General features: G+C 48.5%; 1 protein-coding gene across 2 annotated transcripts in view; it reads right to left on the reverse strand.

The window, feature by feature from the left end:
* LOC129384279 (uncharacterized) overlaps nucleotides 1-14,409 on the reverse strand; it is an 86,346-nt gene that overhangs the window by 63,636 nt on the left and 8,301 nt on the right. For both annotated transcript variants that reach the window (XM_072289328.1, XM_072289327.1), the window contains exon 2: nucleotides 62-156. In XM_072289328.1, coding sequence (XP_072145429.1) covers nucleotides 62-156 — 95 coding nt within the window. The remainder of the gene's footprint in view (nucleotides 1-61; nucleotides 157-14,409) is intronic.

Consider the following 14,409-nt stretch of genomic DNA (forward strand, 5'->3'; position numbering starts at 1 on the left):
TTGATAGGCACTTTGTGACATCTGTGTTAATGAATGAGACGAAAGCGGCGCCTTTACTCACCTGTCCTCTATAGTTAGAGTGATTGCAAATGTGCGAAAGCTGAAACCATCAAATCCTTTCACTTTGGTTTCGGTGATGGTCTCTCTCCTCCCCATCTGTAATGGGAGGCGAAATTGTAAGTGCTCGAACGTAAATCAGAGAGGTTCCGAATTCAACATATCGATAACCTGTTTATTGGTCATTCATAGTTTCTACGCATGAACTGCTGCTTTACCATCTAGTAGTATTAGGGAAGTCGTGTGAAATTTTACAGCTCAACAGTGACGTTTGGCAGGCGATCTTTGGGTCGATAGTATAAACAATCAAATAACGCTAGTGCTTATCAAATAAGAACGCCGAATGGCAACGCTAATACAGCTGAGCAAACTGCATTTGAAAGAAAGTACAGTCTTGGTAAAAAAAAAATGGAGGACGCTTAAGCTTCGTCTTCAAGAGTGCCACGCGATAGCGTTATTAGCGTTGAGTCACACAACGACACGCGGTGAGCGCCGAACAACGCAGCGTTCGGCGCGGCAACGACACGTGCGCGTCAGCAAGCTGGAGAGAGAGAGGAGATTCTAGATGATGGGGAGGAAAGGTTGGGGTAAAGTGCAGCAAGCTGGACGAACTAAAGAACTCGGTGTCTCGGAGAGAGAAACGATTTACGCAAGCCAAACGTCGTGATCGGCACGGATAGCCGGGCCGCGGCGCGCCATGAAGGCGGACGCGATCATTGGGCTTACGCCTCGATGGGATCGTCCTCTATCTCGCTTGGGAATACCACGAAGACGCATGACTCCTCGCCAGCAGCACGTCAGACATCGCAGGGGACGCTTTCCCAGCGGACACGCTACGGCGCAGCGATCACGTCAGAGGCGTCCCGCATCGGACGCTGCACCTTGGAATCGCGCTGTGAGCTGAGAGGAGCCGCGTCGCCTGAACACGAGGGTTTCGAGTGACGCACGCTGCAAGTTCGAAGGGAAGAGAGCGAGAAAACTTGTTAAACGCAAGGGTATTGGGGCATCCTCGCCCCGGTCCCCGCACGGCCGCAGTGCGCTCAAACTAGACAAAGGCGAGATGGATGGATCGATGGATGGATGGATGGATGGATGAGTGGGTGGATGGATGGATGGATGGATGGATGGATGGACGGACGGACGGACGGACGGACGGACGGACGGACGGACGGACGGACGGATGGATGGATGGATGGACGGATGGATGGATGGATGGACGGATGGATGGATGGATGGATGGATGGATGGATGGATGGATGGATGGATGGACGGATGGATGGAGGGATGGATGGATGGATGGACGGACGGATGGATGGACGGACGGATGGACGGACGGACGGACGGATGGACGGACGGATGGACGGATGGACGGACGGATGGACGGATGGATGGATGGATGGATGGATGGACGGATGGATGGATGGATGGATGGATGGATGTTATGAGCGTCCCCTTTGGAACGGGGCGGTGGCTTGTGCCACCAAGCTCTTGCTATTATACTGCCTAATGTCCTACCTAGGTTAACCAATCAAAAAGAAAAAAAAAAACTCCATGAACTACCACACCCAAATTTTGTGATCCCCTATTGCGAACTGTGCTTTTGTACGTCTCCGTCTTTTGTCGTTTCCCTGCTTTTCTTCAACCAATCCTCCAATCGCATCTTGCCTCTTGTTATTTCCTATTGCCTATTGCGCCTCTTGCCTATTGCGGACATGCTTGCTTTACCACTGCTCCCGCTGAACCCGAGGGCTTAGTAGGCCAGTGGTGCCTAAATCGACCGCTGGGTAGAAGTCTTCACATTCTAATAAAACATGCTCCATAGTTTCCCTAGCTTTACCGCAGCAAGTACATGCTTCTTCTTCATTCTTATATCTCGCTTTATAGGTGCGTGTTCTAAGGCATCCTGATCTCGCTTCGAAAAGTAATGAGCTCCCCTTATAGTTATCATAAATGGTTTCTTTCCTGATTTCGTTTCTTCCTCTTAAGTAGTTACTCATGGCAGGTTTCTTTTCCATTGCCGCCACCCATGAGATTATTTCAGCCTTTCTTACTTTCCGCTTGACCTTCTTTGTTGCTGTGTGGCTCACCCTACAGGCCGCATACTTGCTGGTAAGCTTTCTAGTTCTTTTTCTTCACTGTGACTCAATGTTTTTCCTCTAGAGATACCTGAACACTCACTCAGCCCAATTACTTTCTTCCATATTCGTCAGCCGTTCTTCATACTCAATTTTGCTGCGTACTTCCCTCACTTTAAAACTATTCCAGCCCATATCACCCTGCACATCTTCATTTGTAGTCTTCCCGTGAGCACCCTATGCGAGGTGACCCAGTAACTGGTTCCCGTCGAGTCCTGATCGTACCCCTGAAATAAAGCAAACAACCGCATTTCCAAAAGCAAGTCCTGGAACCATTGCACCTTTCCACATACATCGGAGTACCTCGTACCTATTGTTCCCCATAGCGCTCTGTGCTTCATTATGGCTGAATTTCTCTTCCCCTTTGCTGTTATTGTGTTTTCCTGTGTTTCCACGTATCTATTGCCTTCGTTTATCCATATACCAAGGTATTTATATTCTGTTACCCGCGGTATTTCCTGGCCCTGTATCTCCACTGTCCGTTCACTGTTTTCATTAAATATCATAAGACCTGATTTTCTAACACTAAATTTCAAACCTAAATTATTGCCTTCCTGTCCTTAGATATTAGCCAGACGTCGCAAATCACTTTGCTTGCTAGCTAGCAACACAATGTCGTCCGCATAAAATAAACTTGGGAGATGCTGCTTTACTACTGTACCCGCCTGTTTGTATGAGAGATTGAACCCGATAATACTTCCTTCTAGCGCCGTCTCCATCCTCACCATGTACATCATAAACAGCAGTGGGGATAAAGGGCACCCTGGTTCAGTCCCTTGTTGACAAGAACTTTCTCCTCGCCCCTTATCCCTTCCCATTCAATGCAAACGGTTTTTTCTAGATAAATATATCTCAAAAGCTGTAGACGATCGTCACCTAAGCCTTTCCCTTCCAGAATATCCCACAAGATGTTGTGGTCTACGTTGTCATAGGCTCCTGTAATGTCTAAGAAGGCCACATACAATGGTCTATTTTCTGCCTTTAATATTGCAATACACTGAGTAAGAACAAACAAGTTATCTTCCAAACGCCTGCTTATTCTGAAGCCTTTCTGAAGCTCTCCCAAAATGCCATTTTTCTCGGCCCATGCTGGAAGCTTTAATTTCATTGCCTGCATTGCTAGCCTGTATATTACCAACGTAATAGTCAACAGACTATAAGAGTGAATTCTGTCTTTCTCCCCCTCACCTTTCAAAATTAAATTCATTCTACTATGTCGCCAACTGTCTGCTATTCGTCTATCTTTTAAAGTTTTTTCCACTGCTTTCACCAGAGCTTCCTTACTTTTTGGTCCTAGTTCATTGATCAGCCTAACGGGAACCTCCTCTAGCCCTGTGGCTGTGCGCGTAGGAATTTTCCGCTTTCTTCCAGTTGAAATTTGTCAGCACCAGCTCCTTTTCCACTTGGGTCTCTTTCATGCTCTTTTTTTTTTTTCTTCAAATACAACCTCGTCATATCCTTGGAAAGATTCGGCTGTTATTCTTCGGATATAATTTATTGCCGCTTCTCCTTCCAGTCTGTTTTCATCTTCGTCTAGGATATGTTGTTCCATTGTTGTTGACTTCCTGCCTAATAATTTTATGTGGTTCTAAAATATTCTAGGTGCGGCCTTCTTTTTCTAACGTATTTCTGACAACCAACGTTCACTTTCACCTTTTAATTTTGCTTACACCAGTATTTGAACCATAGACTTTTTCTCCCGGTATATTTCCCATTTACTGGTCTCTTCATCTTGTGGCTGTTGCGCCTTCTTTGCCTGCCTGTACTCTCTAGATGCTTTCTGTCGTTCGGCGATCGCTACTCGTATCTCCCTGTTCCACCAGCTTTGCGGTTTCTTTCTTCCTTTCAAACGAAAATGTTGTTTCTCTTTCCATATTGCTGTCGTTATTACACTTAGAAGCTCACCACAATTCCATTCTTTACTTGGCCATTTGCCATGTTCTTCCTCGACTCTAGTGACTATGTTTGCTATTTGTTCAACGTTCAAATTTGCACTGGCCATTTTGCACTCCTTCCTCTCTTTCCCAACGCCATATCCCACTTTCAAAATGATGCGTTTATGGTGGATCGCTATGCTGCTATTGCCCTTCTTCATCAATGACCATTTCTCTCAACTTATCATGAATTCCTTCTGTCATCAGACAGTAATCAATGGTCGATTGCCGGTTTCCCATTTCCCACGTGATCTGCCCTTCACACATGGGCCCTGTGTTCACGATAACGAGGTTATGTTGCTCACAAAGGTCTACCATTGACTTCGCGTTGTTGTTGGTATAGCCATCTAAATCCTGTATGTGGGCATTCATGTCACCTAATAGGACAGTTTCAGCACCATTCCCAAAACCCTTAATATCAGTGCTTATGCATTCCACTAACTCCTCATTCTTCTCTGTTCAATTTTTTGCGGTCCACAAATACGTAACGCCCAGCCAAGTTTTTTCCTACTCATTGTACCTGATAACCAAAGATGCTCTTGACACTGTGAACTTACTCTTTTCCATTTGGCTCCCTGATGAATGAGCATTCCGACTCCCCCTCCCTTTCTTTCCGACTTAGTTCTGTTGCATCCTTCCCAAACATAATTTTCAAAACTGGCGGCTCTTCTGCATCTCTAAGGTGCGTTTCTGTAACCGCATAAACTCCTACTTGTTCGATATTTAACTGCTCCTCCATCTCTGCCCTCTTTTCATTTCTTCCGCCGCCCTACATGTTTATGTAGCCTATTGCATGGCGAGCTCTCTTTCTTGCTTTCCCCCTGTTTCCATTATCGATGGTGACGCCGTTCTGAGTTCTTCATTACTACCCACTCTGGCCTCCTGAGCGCCCGCGGGCCCCCTAAAAAAGCTACAGCGCGACCACCAAGTCGCCAGCCCACTCCTCGTGCCAGTCTGTGATTGAAGTGGATCCCGTCTTGTTTAAAACCACCACACCTTCTCACTTCCCTGTTTACTTCGACAACCTCGAAGCCTTTCTCTCGGCTCAATTTCCATATTGCCTCATTAGCAGCCACTATGGCTCTTTGTACGTGACTGTCACGCACAGGCACTTCCAGTACCGTGCACACCACGATCTGCACCGGAGGGGATAGTTCGCGCAAGTCGTCCACCCCCTTTGCCAAGCGCTGGCCTAGTCCTGCCCCTTTCCTGTTTAGGACGTCATTTAGCCCACCTGCTACCATGACAAGGTTGCGCGTGTCGGCATTTTCCGCGAGCTTTTCTTTTTCTTGCTCTATGATAGAACCCAGTGTCCGCCCTGCAAATGTCCCTACCGCCACTCTTTTATCGCCTTTCACCCTCTCCACAATTGCTTTTGAGCGCCCAGCCAGGTTTGAATCGCTGGCGATAATCACCTTTTCATTCTCTCCCACCTCTCCCTGCTTCCTTTATCCTTTTTCGCGTGATTCGGACTAGACAAAGGGCATTACCCCCTGGGCTCCTGCTTTTTCCACGTGGTGGCTTCAAGGTAAGTGCCGGTCTTTCCAGCTAACTCTTCATCACGCTGCACGCATTCCACGTACTTCGCTGACACTCCCTCTTCTGTCGCGTCGGGAGTGTGCTTTCCATTGTCACGCACATTCTCGTTCACAATGACGGCCCTGATCAGCTTTTCCTCGGCTGCTTCAAGTCTCTTTTCAACTACCTTTCGTGCATCACGCACACTGTCTAGCACCTTTTTGAGCTCTTGCACCTGTTTGACAAGCTCTTCCTGGAAAGCCTCCATTTTCTGCAGCCTTGTATCGACAACACAGTGTGTGCTGGTTGATTTGATGCCCTCTCCATTCTCATCTGTCTTCTCATCTGCCTTGAGGGAGCCCCGCGCACTGCTTGCTTTCCCTGCTTTCACGCCGTGTATTGCACAGCTTTTTCCAAATACTCCAATACTATAATAATGCTAATACTGATCATCATCATCATCATCATCATCAGCTTGGTTACGCCCACTGCAGGGCAAAGGCCTCTCCCATACTTCTCCAAGTATCCCGGTCGTGTACGAATTGTGGCCATGTTGTCCCTGCAAACTTAATCTCATCCGCCCACCTCACTTTCTGCCGCGCTCTGCTACGCTTCCCTTCCCTTAGAATCCATTCCGTAACTCTTAATGACCATCGGTTATCTTCCCTCCTCATTACGTGTCCTGCCCATGCCCATTTCTTTTTCTTGATTTCAACTAAGATATCATTAACACACGTTTGTTCCCTCAACCAATATGCTCTTTTCTTATCCCTTAACGTTACAGCTACCATTCTTCTTTCCATACGTCGTTGCGTCGTCCTCAATTTAAGTAGAAGCCTTTTCGTAAGCATCCAGGTTTCTGCCCCGCACGTGAGTACTGGTAAGACACAGCTGTTATAAACCTTTCTCTTGAGGGATAATGGCAACCTGCTGTTCATGATCTGAGAGTGCCTACCAAACGCACCCCAGCCCATTCTTATTCTTCTGATTATTTCAGCCTCATGATCTGGATCCGCAGTCACTACCTGTCCTAAGTAGATGTATTCCCTTACCACTTCCAGAGCCTCACTTCCTATCGTAAACTGCTGTTCTTTTCCGAGACTGTTAAACATTACTTTAGTTTTCTGCAGATTAATTTTTAGACCCACCCTTCGGCTTTGCCTCTCCATGTCACTGAGCATGCGTTGCAGTTGGTCCATACTGATACAAATACTATAATGCTATGTCATTGCAAAGTACGTGCCTTTTAGCGAAAACTGATAGGCACAGGATCCAAATCCTCAAAATGCCGCAGAGCAACTCTCACCACAGTTTCAAAAGCAATCAATGCTGCGGAGACCGAGGGTATGACACGCTCTCGCACGCGCTCAACCACGCGGCCACGCTCTCATTTTTCTACTAAAACACACACAGTAAAACCACTAATAGCCATTAGTCTTGCCAGTTCCAAGTTACCATTCAAAGACTACAAACACTTAAGGTCCCACCCGGCTGAACGTTTACAAGCACGTGGCGCGAAAGCACGCTCTAACCATCCTGCAAAACCAAATATACAAGAAACACACCAGCTCATCCGAAATACGGGAGGCAATAAAAAAAAAATAGAAACAAAACCGCCCAAATACTATTTAAAGGCCAAAAGTTAGCAAATAAAAAAAAACAGAAGCAAGCTAAAAGCATGCACAAAACTTATGATTTCGTCACCGCCACAGAGCCCCGAAAAGCACGTCCATTCGCCACAAAATCCTGTCTATGTCTCCTGTGAGAAATCCTGTGAGAAGCGGCCGAGTGGCGCGCCACCTTCCAGGGTAGCGCCGTACATTGCGAGGAGGGGGTCTTCTGTGTTTGCCGCAAGATGTCTGTGCGTGTGCGTCAAGAGCAGAAGAAATGAAGCGGAAACGTACTTCGCTACTCGTTGAACTGCGACTTCTGTAAATTACATGCTCATAATTACCGATATACACCGCAGTATAAATTTGTACGGCACGTTTTTAAGGCAATGCCGCATTCATAGAGGCGCTTTTCTCCCGCTTTGAGGCATCGAACTCATGTCTGAGTGGTAGCGTCTCCGTCTCACACTCTGGAGACCCTGGTTCGATTCCCAACCAGCCCATCTTGCATGTTGTTTTTATTTATGAATTGCCTTCCGCCATTTTTCGCTCACGGTTAATGCCGCCGACGACACCGGCTTTTCTGCGACACGAGCTCCTTGACGCTATCGCGTGAAAACTTGAACCCGCTGTGAAAGGCCGGGGAGCGGCTGCGCTAGGCTACTGCGGCGCTGCCACCGCCGAGGCGCGTCGCTGCTCGCTTGCGCAGATGATAAAGAGGGCAAGGGAAGCATATCCCTTACTCTCAAGCATGCTTTGATAACAGGGCTCGTAAAAACAACTGCGGCGTCGGTTGTCTTGCGGCCGCCGTGGTATGGCGCTCCGTGCGAGTCAATGCGGTGGCCTGGGCGGAACTGCTCGGCTTCCATGCAGCGCATTATAGCATAAAAATTTTCCTAATCGTCGAAACTACCTATTACAAGTTTATCCTACACATTGAAAGGCGAGAGCCTTCGCATTATGCTTTAGAGAAACATTTTGAATCTGTTTTTGGGTGCGATCAAAACAAAAGATCAAAAATAAACTAACATCTCACTGCTGTCTAGCGTTGTTTCAGGTTTTATTGTAACATGCGGGCAATTCAATCATTGTTGATTTAGAAAAGACCAGAAGCAGTAATTTCGACTACAAAGGCTCTGTTCGAAAAGGGCCTGTAATCACCGTTACAATATTTCAAATACGTTGACAACACTTCTCCATTAAGGAACGACCAAACAAGTGTGTTTGGCGTTGAAGTTCTTTAAATAAACACACAGTGAGATTACGAACACTTTTCGGGAGTAGAAGACGTTTTCCCTGCCTGAGTAGCCGATAGAGTTAGACCCATTCCCTCGGCATTGCGGAAAGTGCCCACTATCTCGCCTTTTTTGGTATCTTCGTGCACACTGCCTCATTGTCGTTAGGGCCCACTTTCATGCACACATGAGGCCAGTGTAAGTTCAGCCCGTTTGCACTGGGTATCACGCGTTTGAATCGCATAAGGTAAACCAGGACCACGAGATTATAGGATTACCGTATATTGAATGCATCACACCGGCATTGCTGTCACTGTCACGAGTTTACTGGAAGAAGTATATTGGATATAGTTTACTGAGGTATCGTTCGTCTCTACAAGAAAGGGCTTTACAGGCAGTTTTAAAAAAAATGGGTTATAGGTAGCGTCCTTTCAACCAGTGACCTTGGGTAGTTATTAGTCAAGCAAATGGGCAAACTGCAATTGTTCGGGGTAACCACAGGCCAAGCCCAATGCCTTGAATGCATGCTCCCCCCTATGATTTCGTCGAGAGATGCAGCTGCCACCCTGAAGTGTATGCTTTCTTGATTAATTTGCTACTTGTGACATTCATGATTACATATACGACATGGCACTGTGGCATGTTATTTAATATATCATTAACCTGCTGAAGTCAAAACTTACCTACGATCCTTGCAATGTGCCCGTGTTCGAGCATGCGCAGAACTATTCGCACAGCTGTTCCTTTAATTTGGTCCCGGTAAACAATACCTGATGCTTATGATACTCGGAATTGTGAAATTTGAGCGTATCGCTTTTGACAGCGATCGCCAAAGACCCCCGCCCACTCATCCAGCATACGCTGCAAAAGCCATGCAAGCCGGTCGGGTGGTTTCCGCTTCGCCACCGTCGCGTTCGCCGCACTACTTTTTCATGAGCGCTGTTATCAAACGACGCTTGAGAGTAATAACATCAGGTAAGAACATGGTACCCTCGCCCTCTTTTTCCTCGACGCAAGCGAGCAGCGGCACGCGCCGACGGTGGCAGCGCCAGCGGGTGAATCTCGGCATGGCTGCCATTGGCTGTTTTCGAGCAGACGCTCTTTCGACGCTAGCGCCAAGATGCCCTTCAGTTACGGTCCTAACCGTAGGGTGACGCAGAAGCAAAATGGCGGCGCACACGATTGTTTAAGTTCTAATGGAAACAGGAACAGCAGCGCGACGCCTCCTCTCCCAAACGTTTTTCTTTTCTTCTTGTTTTATTATGCCTACTCACTCCACTCCCTTTCCCCCATGCCGCGCGCGCCGTTTACTTTTTTCGTTTTTACCGGTATGCATGCATCTTTTTTTTTTTTTTTTTTCTATGGCGCGTGGTGCGCCGTGGGCTATGGGTTGGCACGCACGCAGTTTTGCCCATACTTATATTGTACCAGCATGTGCCGGGACATAAAAAAAATATTGCACTTCCAACACAACAGATCTTTGGTCTCGCTTTATTGGCTTCGTTTCCGAAAACAGATTTTTCTTATAACGTGGTGTGATACACGCTAAAAAATGAGCAAAAGTGAAAGGTGCATGACACGTACAAGAGTACTGAACACAAAAGTTCACAGACGGTGAAATGACAAAAAAGCGCTAGAAAACCCGAAGGCCATTTCTTTTGCACACACATACAAAAAACTAGATTTTTATACGCCCTCAAGACCGAAATGTAGACGAGCTTCTGATATATGCACTAAGATATCGCACAAAACTGGACGACGTGTGTGACATAGTCATTGACAAGTACAGAAAGGGAAAACTCACTGGTAATGGCAAAAACAATGACACGCAAAGTACCTAAAAAATAGAATAAAATGCTAGCATTGTTTAATTGACAGCCATACCAAAAAAGAGCTTACGTATAAACCTGCACGAAAGTATATGAAATGCGTGACATGTTCATTACTACTTAACTAATTGAAAAAGACATGGCAGAACAAAAATTAGATTGTACTGAAAACTGAAATACACATTATCACTTTATTTTGCACTTGGCCACATCTTGAGTAACGGTGGCAAGGGGAACAGAAGGTAGCCCGCTTTTGCAGCAGCACATAAAAAAACAGTCGCGGAAAGGCCTATTCCTCAATCAAAGACCAGGTAAAATAAACCAAAAACACGACTTCTCTTTCGCCCTGAATGCAGTGCTTAGCAATAAAATTACGTCACTTAAGGTCGTACCTACTGGGCACTCCTTCGTATAATAAACACGAACTGCAAAAATCTGCATGTAGGACGTACACTTGCAATGCTCATGCTTTCCAGAAGAAAAAAAACTTTTCATGCCTACGCATGAAGGTTCTTCGCGCGGTCTTCCCGTCGGTGATTACCGAGAAAATACACTAACACGAACAGTAATTTTTCAGCTGTTAGTATGTTCTTAGAACGTGACACACAGAAAAAGCCCTGAGGGCGGTATGGAAAGCTGGGGAAGTTACTGAAGTTACAGAATGAGGCTTGGCACAGAAATGCACAAGTCATAGACCAAGTGACAATGAGAAGGAACATCTATCTGTCAGGTTTCTGTACCGGCAAGAGGGAAGTGTAGCACAATCAAGGCGCAACGACGTCCGGAGGCTCATGGCGCACATACATGGACAGGGATGTGTTCGTGTACATACATGCGCCTTCTGATGTACTAGGGTCTGCGCGCTCACCTGCTGTCTTTAGAAACCCGGAAAAACCTCGCAGGGCTTGTTTTTGCGGTATTTGTGCAGCACTGTAGAAAGCACGAGCGGTACGCGTCGTGAAACAGGTGAAACGTCGCGGAGCACAAGCACACAGCTACCGAGGACCAGGAAACTGACGAAACTACCCACGCCAGTCGACGCGTAGCAGTGCACGCTTCTCGATAACAGCAGATTACGAAACATGAAACGTCATGCAGCGGGCTAAGCTGGCGCCGGGCCGGCGGGGCCTCACGGCACGGGCGCGGAGAGTGTCGAAGGTGATGGAGTAGCCAGGGAGGGTGAGAGGCGAGGAGTTGAAGGGGGGGAAGGGCTCGGCCATCTATCGGCGCGCGTGCGCGCGATGATCTACGAGGCCATGCAAGGGAACGAATTTTCGGGTTCGCCCTGCACACAGATGGCGCGAATTACCTCTGCCACCGAAACAGGGGAGTTTCCCCCCGCTGGCAGCGCTGCGACAGCGGAGCGCAGCTGCTCCACGGCCGTTCACATCGATTTCAAGTTTTTTGACCAATTCTGTATTGAATTCCAAAAGCAAACCGAGGAAAATGTTGATGGAAGGCGTGGTTGTAGTTCAGTACAGAAAATTTGTGGCAAATAATCCGGAAAATGAGCGTACAGAGACCCTTTGTATTTGCCCTTGGTCATTTCCAATTGACAAAGAACAATGCAGGATATTGCTACGGCACAATATGCGCGATCACGAAAGGCCAGCAGTGCGAAGACGACGACGACGATTAGAAGCTAGCGCGGGCTGTTGCCTCTTGGCCAAGCGCAGCGTATTTTCCTTGTAAATATATTTGTACATAGCTTTTCGTCTGCGTCTTCCTACGTAACATATCTGGTGGAGGTGGACGTTCCCTGTACCTCGTCACGGAGCTTCGCAGTGGACGGTACGTCGAGCCTTCCTTCATGGCTCCCGGCGACGACAACCCGACTCCGCCGGCTCCGACACCTGCTGCCACTTCGACGACCTACATCACTCTCCCCGCTCCCCGTGATCCTGGCGTATTCTCGGGCCAAGATGGGGAAGACGTCGATGACTGGATCAGCCTGTATGAACACGTCAGCCGCAATAACCGGTGGGACCCTACTATTATGCTCGCCAACGTAGTCTTTTACCTCGGTGGCACACCTCGAGTTTGGTATCGCACGCACGAAGATGAGCTCACCAGTTGGGATTCACTTAAGACACAGCTTCGAGACTTGTTCGGCAACCCCTACGGTCAACAACTTGCCGCGCAGAAGGCGCTTTCCGGCCGTGTGCAGACGTCAACAGAGCCCTATGTAACGTACATTCAGGACGTCTTGGCTCTGTGCCGCAAAGTTGACACCCACATGACTGAGTCAGACAAGGTTTCCCACATCCTCAAAGGCATTGCCGATGACGCCTTCAACTTGCTCGTTTGCAACAACGTAGCGACGGTGGATGCTGTTATAAGAGAGTGCCGCCGCCTGGAACTCGCCAAAAGCCGACGTATCGACCAGCAGTTTGCCCGTCTGCCCAACACCCCAGCGACATCTTCCTGTGCCGACGCTCCTCGTCCCAACAACACTGCCGATGTTACCAGGATCGTCCGGCGTGAGATCGAGGCCGCCTATCCGGCTGCCTTCGACTCCAGTCCCACCAACACATCTGCAGTCACGGTCTCACTGATCCAGGCAGTTGTCCGCCAGGAGTTTGAAAACATGGGTCTTCACACCATCTGCTCGGCCCATCGCCCTAATACCCGCCCGGCTTCTTCGATTTCGCCCCGTCCCGCATCTTCTTACCCACCACGTTTCCGCAACCCATCTGAATGGCGCACTGCTGACGACAAGCCTATTTGTTTTCACTGCCATCGAATCGGGCACATTTCTCGGCACTGTCGTAGTCGCTGGAGTTCCCCGAGCCGGCCTACTTATACAGCCTACTCTCGCCCCTCAGGTGGCCCTTCTCGTCCCTATGCCGCACGCTCCGATAATGCCGCCACTGATTCTCCTGCAACGAACCGCCCCTATTCTCGTTCGCCTTCGCCCCAACGACGACAATCTCGCTCTCCCCAGCCCCGTCGCTCCTATTCGCCGACTCCCTTCGGACGCCGCTCCCAGCCGGAAAACTAGACGATGCAGCGCCTCGAGGTGACGCTGCATTGCTCCCTACGCCGCCAAATCCTCTACTGACTTTGCCCACTCATCTGAACCTTCTTGACGTGCAAGTCGACGGTGTTTCTGTGTCTGCTCTCATAGACACTGGGGCGCATTTGTCCGTAATGAGCGCTGACCTTCGTAACCGGCTCAAGAAAATTATCACGCCCGCCACGACGCCTGTTGTCCGTGTCGCCGATGGCGGAACAGCTCCCGTAATTGGTATGTGTACCGCCCGCGTCTCCTTCGCCGATCGCTCAACAATCGTGCTATTCACAGTCATCGCCCACTGTCCCCACGACATCATCCTCGGCTTAGACTTCCTTTCCGCACATTCTGCTCTCATCGATTGTTCCGCCAGTACTCTCCGCCTTGACCTGCCTGTTCTGGATCCTGCTGAACCACACCCCAGTCGCCTCAGTTCCGCCGACTTCGTTCGCTTGCCACCTTCGGCACTGACCTACGTTGACCTAGTGTCATCCCCACCAGTCCCCGACGGTCACTACATCGCGGCTCCTATGCAAGACGTCCTCCTTACACATGGGATCACAGTACCCCATACAGTTTTATCTATTACGGCGAATTGCGTCTGCCTGCCAGTGGTCAACTTTGGCTTGACGACACAAGTGCTGCCACGTGGGATGTCTTTGGCCCAGCTTTGTTCATTCGAGGATCACTCAGTAGCATCCATTGCAGTAGACGACACTTCATCCGATACTCCTCTACCATCGCAGTCGGCAAATTGTACCATCGCTGACTTACGGAAAATGATTGCCCCCGACTTGCCCTCCGAGCACGCTCGTGAACTCTACCGCGTTCTGTTTTCCTACCACGATATTTTTGACTTTAACGATCGTCCTTTAGCCCAAACTACAGCTGTCAAACATCGCATTAATACCGGCGATGCCCCTCCTATTCATCGCCACCCGTATCGAGTGTCACCAGCTGAGCGTCAAGTTATTCACGCAGAAGTTCGCAAAATGCTTGCCAAGAACATTATTGAACCATCATATAGTCCATGGGCGTCACCTGTAGTACTGGTCAAAAAGAAGGATGGCTCATGGCG

The sequence above is a fragment of the Dermacentor andersoni genome, chromosome 7, assembly GCF_023375885.2.
Source record: "Dermacentor andersoni chromosome 7, qqDerAnde1_hic_scaffold, whole genome shotgun sequence".
In the NCBI taxonomy this organism is placed as follows: domain Eukaryota; kingdom Metazoa; phylum Arthropoda; class Arachnida; order Ixodida; family Ixodidae; genus Dermacentor; species Dermacentor andersoni.